General features: G+C 36.9%; 1 protein-coding gene across 1 annotated transcript in view; it reads right to left on the bottom strand.

Annotated features, from left to right (window-relative positions):
- The window catches only part of LOC126263530 (very long-chain specific acyl-CoA dehydrogenase, mitochondrial), a 104132-nt gene that overhangs the window by 61586 nt on the left and 30167 nt on the right, over nucleotides 1-12379 (bottom strand). The window contains exons 4-6 of the mRNA XM_049960627.1: nucleotides 12124-12248; nucleotides 6306-6436; nucleotides 3156-3331 (exon numbers count right to left, since the gene is read on the bottom strand). Of these exons, the coding sequence (XP_049816584.1) occupies nucleotides 3156-3331; nucleotides 6306-6436; nucleotides 12124-12248 (432 nt within the window). The remainder of the gene's footprint in view (nucleotides 1-3155; nucleotides 3332-6305; nucleotides 6437-12123; nucleotides 12249-12379) is intronic.

Below are 12379 nucleotides of genomic sequence, written 5' to 3' on the forward strand. Positions count from 1 at the left end.
AAGGTGACAGACGTGCAACCCTTCTACAAATTGCTGCAGATTTGAATGCTGGGCCATCAACAAGTGTCAGCACGTGAACTATTCAACGAAACATTATCAATATAGGCTTTCGGAGCTGAAGGCCCACTATGTACCCTTGATGACTGCATGACACAAAGCTTTATGCCTTGCCTGGGCCCACCAATACCAACATTGGACTGTTGATGACTGAAAACATGTTGCCTGGTCAGACGCGTATTGTTTCAAATTGTATCATGTGGATATACATGTACAGGTAGGGAGACAACCTCATCAAATCCGTGGACCCTGCATGTCAACAAGGGACTGTTCAAGCTGATGGAGGCTCTATAATGGTGTGGGGTATGTGCTGTAGAAGTAATTGGAACTCCTTATACATCTAGATACAACTGACAGGTGACATATACGTAAGCATCCTGTCTGATCACCTGCATCCATTCATGTCCATTGTGCATTCTGACAGCCTTTGACAGTTCCAGCAGGACAATGCGACACCCCACACATCCAAAATTTCTACAGAGTGGCTCCAGGAACTTTCTTCCAAGTTTAAACACTTCCACTGGCCACCAAACTCCCCAGACTGGAACACTGAGAATATCTGGGACACCTTGCAAAGAGCTGTTTAGAAGATATCTCCATCCCCTCGTACTCTTACAGATTTATGGACAGCCGTGCAGGATTCATGGTGTCAATTCCCTCCAGCACTTCTTCAGGCATTATTCATGTCCATGTCATGATGTGTTGCAGCACTTCTACATGCCTGCGGGGCCCTACACGATATTAGGTAGGTGTACCACTTTCTTTGGCTCTTTGTGAACCTGATAGTGAAGAAGTGCTAGAGGTGGGAAAATCAAGAGCAGGAAGTAGTAATATTGGTACTCTTCAAGGCTCAATTTTGGGATAGTCCCAGTTCCAATGTTATGTATTTGATTTTCCAATTGCTCTAGATAATAAACGACCTTATTACTACATATTCTGAAGACAAATCTGTTTGGCAGGCAGTGAGTCCAACATAACTGAAGAGATTCAAAACTTTATTAGAAAAACTAGAGCTGAAAGAGACAACTTAAAAGTTAACACAGAAAAAAAGTATTATTCACTTCAAAACAAGTGTTCAAAAGAAACAAAATATTGTGAATGATGACATTTTGTCAAAGATCTTCTCCAGCTGTAAATTTTTGGATCTATACATAGATGACCAGCTTTCATGGAAGCAGTAAGTTAATCATTTCTGCAAAAAAGTGATAGCCAATCTATATACATTATGAATATTATAGCCATGCCTTAATTTTAAATCATTAAGGACTGTTGTTTTTGGTTTAGTCTTATGCTTTATGCCTTGTCTTATGGAATAAAGATGTGAGGTGCGACCTGTCAAACTAATATGAAAATGGATTTTCATACTGGAGAAGAGAGCCTTGAGGATTGTAGCAAATGTGAAACAAGGAAAACTACTGAAAAGACTAATTATTGTTTTCAGTATTCTCACAATTATGCCACATATATGTGTAACTGCAAAAACCATTAACGTCTGAAATAGGAACTTCCAGATATGTGAGACATAAGAAATTTCTGTTAGGTTAACAGAACAATAACAGGAAAAAGCCCTTATGTCAAAGATGATGTTTTTCATAATTTCCTACCAAATTACTGTAGGATGTTGGCCACAGGTACTTTTACAAACCAACTTAATTCATGACTTCTCCGTAAGTGCCTTTATAACTTGGGACCAACGGAAATGATGACAGTGGCAACAATCCTGTCCTAGCAGCAAGTGCAGTGCTAAATTGCATATAAAACCAACTGTTCACAATGAACTGAAATATCCTAGTGTATGACTTAAATAATTGTACAGCAGTGTAAAAAACTTCTTTGTGTGCACAAATAATGTTATAATTTTACTTGGTTGACTTTGCCTTCGTATGGAGAATTACATATTAATAAACAAACTCCTCTGCATCAAAACTGGGCTAGACAGAGGAAACCCCAAAGTAGTGTTGCAGGCCCTTTGCTGTTTCTTAGCTATATAAACAATTTGGGAGGCAATATGAGCACCAGTCTCAGTTTGTTTGCAGATGACGCTGTCATTAATCGACTAATAAAGTCATCAGAAGATCAAAACAAATTGCAAAATGATTTAGGAAAGATATCTGAATGGTGCGAAAATTGGCGGTTGACCCTAAATAATGAAAAGTGTGAGGTCATCCACATGAGTACTAAAAGGAATTCGTTAAACTTTGGTTATATGATAAATCAGTCAAATCTACAGGCCATAAATTCAACTAAATACATAGGAATTACAATTACGAACAACTTAAATTGGAAGGAACACACAGAAAATTTAACAGATCTACTAAGTATACTGCCTACACTACTCTTTTTCATCCTCTTTTAGAATACTGCTGCACAGTGTGGGATCCTTACCAGATACGACTGATGGAGTACATTGAAAAAGTACAAAGAGAGGTAGCACGTTTTGTATCATCACAAAATATGGGAGAGAGTGTCACTGAAATGATACAGGATTTGGGCTGGACAACATTAAAAGAAAGGCTTTTTCGTTGCGACGGAATCTTCTCACGAAATTCCAGTCACCAACTTTCTCCTTCAAATCAGAAAATATTTTGTTAACAGTGACCTACCTAGGGAGAAACAGTCACCAAGATAAAATAACGGTAATCAGAGTTCGTACGGGAATATATAGGTGTTCGTTCTTTCCACGCACTAAACGAAATTGGAATAATAGAGAATTGTGAAGATGGTTCAATGAACCCTCTGCCAGGCACTTAAATGTGATTTGCAGAGTATACATGTAGATGTGTATGAATTATTAAGCATTGCCAACCAGATTCATTGGTTGAAATCATAAATCATAATGAAACAACACTGACCATCAAAAGAACAAATAGAAGTACTGTGAGCAAAAGCAACAGATTAAACAGAAGCAGGGTGAAGTTCAAATTCTTTGTCTGTAATCTCTAAATGAATGCTGAAGAAATAAATGAATGCAGCATGGGCTATGGATTAAAAAAATAATTCATTTAATAATAGCAATTCATACAATACATTTCGAACTGTAATGTTTTATAATTACAATTACTTCCATATTTTGAATGACACAGTGATATTATACATACCTTGAAACCTTGACCCACCCCACCAAGGACATTTTCAATGGGAATTTTTACATCTTCATAGTAAACTTCAGTTGTATTTGAGGCTTTGATTCCCATCTTCTTTTCTGGTGGACCAGAAGAAACTCCACCAAACGAACGTTCAACTATGAAGGCAGTTACCTTGTCTTTCACCTCTCCTAAATTAAAAACAAAGACAATCAGTTTTATAACGTATGTGTGTGTGTGTGTGTGTGTGTGTGTGTGTGTGTGTGTGTGTACCACAAAAAACAAATTACTAAAAATTGCAAAATACAGTGTATCATTCTGAATTGAATGCACATCAAAAGAAGACATTAAAAGCTAAAAAATATGATTATCACCATTTAAGTGTTTAAAATGTACTACATTAAATGCTTTATACAAAGTAAAAAGTCTTGCCACCAATATTTCTGTAGCAATCATCATATAATAATGGTACTTGACAATTTTAGTTAAAAATCTGCAATAAATTGATGGATTAGAAGAATAAGAGGTACTTTTGAGGATATGAGCTGGTACATTGTTTCAAAAAAATTGTATGATTATGCTGTAAGAAACCAAGCATGATCATTCATTCATAAATCAGCTACTAAAATATTTACTAAAGGAACCTCTTACTATCGTCTGTGCCCATCAAAGAAGCAAATGATAACGTGAACATTACAAAGAATTCTATCTGCATTTCATCACAATTCTGCTGTTGGGCATTTTATTTCTAGAGGAAGTTTATGCGCATGTTATACCTGTGCACTTTCATCATTTGCCCATTACAGTCGCAATTTATGTTTTCTTTCCATTGCCTTTTTTTTGTTGGGGGGGGGGGGGGTTTCCACTTATTTTTAAACCAGAGCAGATAACTGAGTAAAGACAACAGATAATAAAGAAGAAAAATAAAATGATGATACCATTCCTAACTGTTCTAATGTTTGCTTACAAAACATACAAGTATTAACCCCAAATTCAGTTCTAATTTCATCTCATTATTAAATGAATACTTTTTCTCGAAGTGAAGAGTGACCCAAAATATTACCTCACAGGACATCAATGAATGACAATAGGACATGTTAAGCAATTTCTAGAATCTCCGAAGTTGGCGAATATTCTTATGGTAGCTGAACCAAATTATTTTAGCACACTGAAAATACAGTGAAACCCCATTTTTACACTTTTTATGGTACTTCAAAAATGCTAGAAAATGTACAATGTGGGAAATAATGTTTTAAGCTGTAAAAGTTGCGTATATGATACTCCTTTACATTTTCGCACTTTATATATGATATATGCACATAGTAGGCATCAGAATACTTGTCAGGGACTTGTTTATTATCTAATGAAGGTTTATTAACTAATAAAAACTGCTGATGTAACTGGAACCGATAACTGTGTGAGAAGTAGGAACATTTGACTCAATTTAACACATCAACCGATGGATATCCTGCAGCTGTCACTCATTATTAAATAATGAAATACTGCACCAGTTACATATTTTTTCATGCTTACACAATGCGTTTCAATAATTTTTTCTCTCTGTCAAGTGCAAATATTTACGCAAGTAATTTGTGTGGTGTCTGCATATGTGTTGTTCTGCATCCCTTGCCCTGCAATCGTCCTTTTGAGGTGATCAGGTACTGTGTCTCATCAGTTATGTAGAAAACCACACACATGCTAAACTGTCACTCACATTGTTTGTGTAACATCACCAAAAAAATACATATGTAAATAATGCACCTGACAATGAGAGTAAATTCTCGAAACATGTTTTGCTCAGCATGAAAAAATACGTAATTGGCGCTGTGCTTAAACCAAAAATATTTGAGCAAAGCAAAGTGAGTAAAGGTGTCAACTAGCACTATAAGTGACCAAACGACAAAAAACACTACATGTGGTTCAACCAAAGGTGTCACGACGATCACAACAATCACAAAACTGTGCATGCGCAGTAGGGCACCGAGCAGAGCTTGGCAACGGCAAGAGATACAGGATGAATAGTTACAACTTTTATATGTTCACTGGTTTGAATCCGCTGAACAGAGCACCCTGGTGTCCAGAAACTTAACCACATAATATCAGTAAACACTACTTCACAGCCAATGTCATGCCAGCGTCTTTTTACATCAGTTTTTTCTCCACGAACATTTTTTATAAAGCATAAATCACAGGAAAACTATAAAGATGTTAATGCAAAATCAAGTGTGAATTAACGTTGTGGACATAGGAAATTTGATGAAAGCGTATACTGTACGATTTTTCCAGGTGATATCCATATATACCACCAATAACTAAAAATTTCCTTTCTGTTTACTTCTGGCATACTGTGTCTGTATGGGACATGTAAGGTGTAGGCTCATGTTAAGCTCATAACTAAACCAGTGGTAGTGCAGCTACTTTTAGGATCTCTCAAGCTAGGCAAAACAAAGCAAATGAACAAGGCGAACTAGGTTTCACTTTTGTTTCTCATTCTGTCTCTCTCTTCATTCACATATTATTGACTCAGAAATGAATTACTTCAACCCACATTGTAGACAACATGAAGAGTAAATGTCTGCAATCAACCAGGCGCACCATGTGACTTTTTAACGAAGAAAACTGACAAATGACAAATTCACTAAATATGGTATTTACATATGGTGCTTCACATGATTTCATATGATACCTCACATAAGGCAGGAATTCTATTGCAGGCATCAGGCACGACTAATTAAGAGCCATCTGCTGTTCTTGAAATGGCAGTCTTGGTGTGAATGGAGACAACCTTTCTTTAGCCTTCACTAACTTTTTTGAAAATGGTAATGATGGAGTGCACAGGCAGTGGCTGCCCTATCTTCCAATTAACACCAAGCTGCTGATGTGACAGGAAGGCACTCTGCTACATATTTTAAATTCAGGCTATGCAGATGCCTGCCATTCTGTCACAAACAGGTTCACAACTATACAGAAGATGCAGTGTGATGTACATATACCACAATACAAACATTTGCTACATAAAGCAGCCATCAAATGTGATAGATTTATTACAAAACAAATCTATAAATAATCAATAAGCAAGAGGAAATTCTACTGAAACTGTTTGGAAATTCTTCAACCGTAACTCTAACTAGTCTTTTTAACTCCATAACAAAAGGACTAGCTTACCTGTTTTCTCATCTTTGACTGGAGTCTGAGCAAATACTGTCATAATTTCTGCTATCCCACCATTGCTAATCCATATCTTGCTTCCATTCAGTATATAATGCTTTCCATCTGGAGACAAGACAGCTCGGCTCCTGCAAGATATACAGTTGCATCAAGAATGTCTCACTGCAAGATATTTTATAAATATCTTGTATTGGCCACGGCACATTGTCAGAATGAGTGTAATGTAAAGATGAAACTTTAAGCAGTCAACTAGTGCTAAATGCGAGAAGATTTCACCAGGAACACCAGACGTGATCCATACTCAAGCATCAAATGTTATTTAATACAAAGCTCTAGACTATGACGATTTATGGTGGGGGCCCTAAACAGCAAGGTCATCAGCTGCAAAGCTCTACAACACTACAACTTGATTAAATTGTCATATCATACTAGCCTGTTCGTATATGTAATAACTTTATTGTGCCAACTAATCACACCGAACAAGCAAATACCATCTTAAAATAATTTAATCAGACAATTCATGCTAGCCAGTCATTTACTGTTTACAATACAGCCTGTTGCCACATTTAATGTAAGTCTTTGATATATTGCACTTCTAGCATTCCAAGTGCACTTGTATTACACACACACTACTAATTCAGCTTTGCTTTGGTCAGGTTTACTACACCAAAAATTTCCTACCTGTTGGTGATTGAAAGAACAAATAATGACAGTGTCACATTTCTCAAAATATGGATTATCAAATTTTTGGGAAAAAATAAAAATCTAGAAAAGTTGAATTTCATTATTTTGTATCTCAGTGAATCATTTTCTAAACACAAAAGTAGATGAAGTTTATAAGAATTGGCAGTAAAAAGTTAATTTTTTTTAGTCTTCAGTAGCATTTGAATTGCATTGCTTGTTCTTATGTGAATTTATATTGTTAGCAAACACTGATGAGAATGTTGGAAGTTTCTTATGATGATGGTTTTGATTTTTATTGTTATGCCAAAGAGGAAAGCAGTGACCATATAAAAATAGTAGTAACTGACAAAAAATCTTAGGACCAGCTGGGATTTGCATTCTGATACATAACTATTAAACTACAAAGTATTTGAAGGGAGCAAATCACTAAAAGTCATGATTCGCATAAAGTGGTATGAAAGTTGAGTTCATTTTGCAACTTGGCACTTTATGTCCAAATTTCCTTTGCCCCCATCAGAGGTGAGTACAGGGAGCATTGGGATCAGCTCTGTCACACAGACAGATTATTAAAATAGAGAGATGAGAAAGGGAGATTTTCATCTCTGCTTAACTGAACATAGTTACTATAAGTGTAAATGGACATCATTTTCCCATATTTTTCACTTACAAGGGAAATGCATGGTCTCAAATGCTCACAACAGCATGAAAATGTGCGCAGAATAAAAATCACTCATCCCAAAAATGGTGGTATGAGCCATTCAAAAGCAAAATTGCATACCTTACAACAATAGACAGTTGAATGATCATCTACTCTAGAGGAACTTTGGTAACACGAAGGAACAGCATGCTGATGTGATAGAATGAGGGGCAGGGGAACACTTTTCAATGGCAAGCCTTACTGCTATGTATAATTAATTACAAATATAAGGATGTAGAGGCTTATCTCACTAGGGGTAAGATAGATACTGCCTACAGGAAAATTATAGAGACCTTCAGAGATAAGAGAACCACTTGCATGAACATCAAGAGCTCAGATGGAAACCCAGTTCTAAGCAAAGAAGGGAAAGCAGAAAGGTGGAAGGAGTATATAGAATGTCTATACAAGGGCGATGTACTTGAGGACAATATTATGGAAATGGAAGAGGATGTAGATGAATATGAAATGGGAGACACGATACTGCGTGAAGAGTTTGACAGAGCACTGAAAGACCCGAGTCGAAACAAGGCCCCCGGAGTAGACAACATTCCATTGGAACTACTGACAATCTTGGGAGAGCCAGTCCTGACAAAACTCTACCATCTGGTGAGCAAGATGTATGAAACAGGTGAAATACCTTCAGACTTCAAGAAGAATATAATAATTCCAATCCCAAAGAAAGCAGGTGTTGACAGATGTGAAAATTACCGAACTATCAGTTTCATAAGTCACACCTGCAAAATACTAACGCGAATTCTTTACAGAAGAATGGAAAAACTAGTAGAAGCCGACCTCGGGGAAGATCAGTTTGGATTCCGTAGGAATGTTGGAACACGTGAGGCAATACTGACCCTACGACTCATCTTAGAAGCTAGATTAAGGAAGGGCAAAACTACGTTTCTAGCATTTGTAGACTTAGAGAAAGCTTTTGAAAATGTTGACTGGAATACTCTCTTTCAAATTCTGAAGGTGGTAGGGGTAAAATACAGGGACTGAAAGGCTATTTACAATTTGTACAGAACCAGATAGCAGTTATAAGAGTCGAGGGGCATGAAAGGGAAGCAGTGGTTTGGAAGGGAGTGAGACAGGGCTGTAGCCTATCCCCGATGTTATTCAATCTGTATATTGAGCAAGCATTGAAGGAAACAAAAGAAAAATTCTGAGTAGGTATTAAAATCCATGGAGAAGAAATAAAAACTTTGAGGTTCGCCGATGACATTGTAATTCTGTCAGAGACAGCAAAGGACTTGGAAGAGCAGTTGAACGGAATGGATAGTGTCTTGAAAGGAGGGTATAAGATGAACATCAACAAAAGCAAAACGAGGATAATGGAATGTAGTCGAATTAAGTCGGGTGATGCTGATGGAATTAGATTAGGAAATGAGACACTTAAAGTAGTAAAGGAGTTTTGCTATTTGGGGATCAAAATAACTGATGATGGTCGAAGTAGAGAGGATATAAAATGTAGACTGGCAATGGAAAGGAAAGCATTTCTGAAGAAGAGAAATTTGTTAACATCGAGTATAGATTTAGGTGTCAGGAAGTCGTTTCTGAAAGTATTTGTATGGAGTGTAGCCATGTATGGAAGTGAAACATGGACGATAAATAGTTTGGACAAGAAGAGAATAGAAGCTTTTGAAATGTGGTGCTACAGAAGAATGCTGAAGATTAGGTGGGTAGATCACATAATTAATGAGGAAGTATTGAACAGGATTGGGGAGAAGAGAAGTTTGTGGCACAACTTGACTAGAAGAAGGGATCGGTTGGTAGGACATGTTCTGAGGCATCAAGAGATCACCAATTTAGTATTGGAGGGCAGCATGGAGGGTAAAAATCGTAGAGGCAGACCAAGAGATGAATACACTAAGCAGATTCAGAAGGATGTAGGTTGCGGTAGGTACTGGGAGATGAAGAGGCTTGCACAGGATAGAGTAGCACGGAGAGCTGCATCAAACCAGTCTCAGGACTGAAGACCACAACAACAACAACAACAATAATTACATCATCTGGACAACCAGTTTTTTCTTCTGGCCTGATAGTGTTGCACAGCTATTTTGTCTTCAGAGTGCAAATGTGGGATTTCAATGAAATGGACAAGGCAAAATGGAAGAGAACAACATGCTCATCGACGAAAGCCATTGTTTCAGATTTAACATCACATTTGCATTCAGAGAGTGCAACATCAAACACCCCACTAAATACATTTTCAAATGATGATAAGTCAGTGCAGAAAGTTTATTGTATAGTACAGAGTGATGTCTGATGATGAAATAATGATTGTGTGACTTTACTTATGATAAAGACTGAATAGCTGTTCAACAATATCAGGTCAGTGTAAAAGGTGGTTGTTTGGATTGCATCATTATTTTAAGCAAAAGGAAATATAGCAGTAAGTCACAGCATTGAAATGCATATGTTTTTGACATCACATCAATATTTCATTTGTTTGAGTTACCAAAGCTCCCCTGTTAGATATAAAATTGGTGATCATTCACATGGTAAGATGCATAGAAATGACTTGCAGCACTGTTTTTTAAATGAGTGATTACATTCTCGCACACTTTTGTGAGGTTCTGAATGTTGAAGATCATGCACTTCCCTAGTGAGGAAGTGTATTATAATCGAAATCTGACTCATTCCGCATCATAATGAGAAGTCACAATTATGGTCCATTGAAAATGCAAAAAACTAAGCTAGATTAAGAACTGACAACTGAGGTTTTAGTTATGGTATTTCATAGCAAAAAACAATTTGCAAGCACTACATGTTTATTTTTCTATCATTTTGGATTTGCACATTACACATGCTTCACATTCCCCCCTAAGGATAAACAATAATTATTTTGAAATTACAATGAAATGAACAACCTTAACTGCTTACAGGCATTGACATACGTCAACGGGGACAGATGAAACTGTGTGCCCTGACCAGGACTCGAACCCGGGATCTCCTGCTTACATGGCAGACGCTTTATCCATCTGAGCCACCGAGGACACAGAGGATAGCGCGACTGCAGGGATTTATCTCTGGCATGCCTCCCGTGGAACCCACATTCTCAACGTATTGTCCCGCACTACATTCTTAGTGCCCCCACCCATAATACTCATTACTTGTGGCGCATTGCCGATTCCCGTAAGAGTTCGGGCACTGTTTGTGCATTCGCACAGAAGAAGAAGATGGTCAAGCAGCTGTGTCCTCGGTGGCTCAGATGGATAGAGCGTCTGCCATTTAAGCAGGAGATTCCGGGTTCGAGTCCTGGTCGGGGCACACATTTTCATCTGTCCCCGTTGACGTATGTCAATGCCTGTAAGCAGCTAAGGTTGTTCATTTCATTGTAATTTCAATCTAACGAGCTGCTTGGTCACCGATGGTATCTGTTCTTTTGGACATGTCCAAAAGAACAGATACCATCTTAGTAAATAATTATTTTATGAGAATAACATCTTGTATGACATTTAACATAAAAGCTTCCTACTGACATTGAATGTTGGACATAGGTTTTTTACTGATACAGACTGCAAACTTTCAATGGCAGGAGGGTGATTAATATTTTACATTTATTTTAAATTCACTGAAAACATTATTTATTTATTTATTTATTGCAAAGGCAAGAACTACCTCATTTCAGTTTACTTGGGGATAAAAGAGATTTAAGCTTGTACATATCAGCTAGAAAAACAAAAATCTCCAGATACTGAAAAATGACAAAGTGTTCCATATTAGGTCTTTCTCCTATAATTTATTAGAATACTTGCTATATACGCGTTCTTCACAATGGAAGGTAAAGAAGGATCTTTGTAAACTTTTTAGGAGTCTATAACTCAATAAATAAAAACAGTACCCTTATGGGATCATTTTTTCAGTAAATTCATTTTTCCTACCCAAGAAGTCAAACACACTATGTGGAACCATTACATCCTTATATCCTGGCCAAGTAAATTCAATGTTAGTTTGTATTCGTAAAGATCAGACTGCAGCGCTTAATTCTGTCACTGACGTAAACTTCCGAAAATACTTTGCCACTGAGGTAAAAAAAATAAATAAATAAATAAAAACTAACAGCCCATCTGTTGGTTCTTTGGTGTATTATCCTGTCACTAAAATGAATATCCAAACTGTTGCACTGATCAGACTCCTGAACCTACAAATTATACAATGTCTCTCTTTCTCTCTCTTTTTTTTTTTTTTTTTTTTTTGGTGGTCTGATTTAGGTGAAATAAAGGCTATATGTTGTCCCTGTGAAAATTCGTCTAGTAGTTTTGGAGATTAGTGTGTTCAAACAGACAGACATGATGGTTATACTGTTTTATTATTACTACAGATTTGGTCTCATGTTTGTAAATTTCAATGAATGCTTAGTAGTAGCGGAACAGTGTAGACAGAGAACAGTGGCCTTTATGTTAAGTAGCTGCTTTTTTCCAAAATTCTTATCACCTTATGGAACCAGCATCACTCCCTGATGAAGGCTCAGTTAAGCAAAATGCAGCATATTCTTTTCCTGTTGTTACTCGTGGAAGATATTTTTTCTTTTGTTCTGGTGTTCCAAACAACAAGATTCCCTAAAATTAAATAAGAACACAATCAGTTACTTGCTTATAGTCATACTAGGACTACAACAACTTAATTATTATTCACAATATACCTGTACAAAAGAACAGATAATCTTACAAAATTTTGCATCCTCCTCCTG

This window comes from Schistocerca nitens, chromosome 1, assembly GCF_023898315.1.
Source record: "Schistocerca nitens isolate TAMUIC-IGC-003100 chromosome 1, iqSchNite1.1, whole genome shotgun sequence".
NCBI lineage: Eukaryota > Metazoa > Arthropoda > Insecta > Orthoptera > Acrididae > Schistocerca > Schistocerca nitens.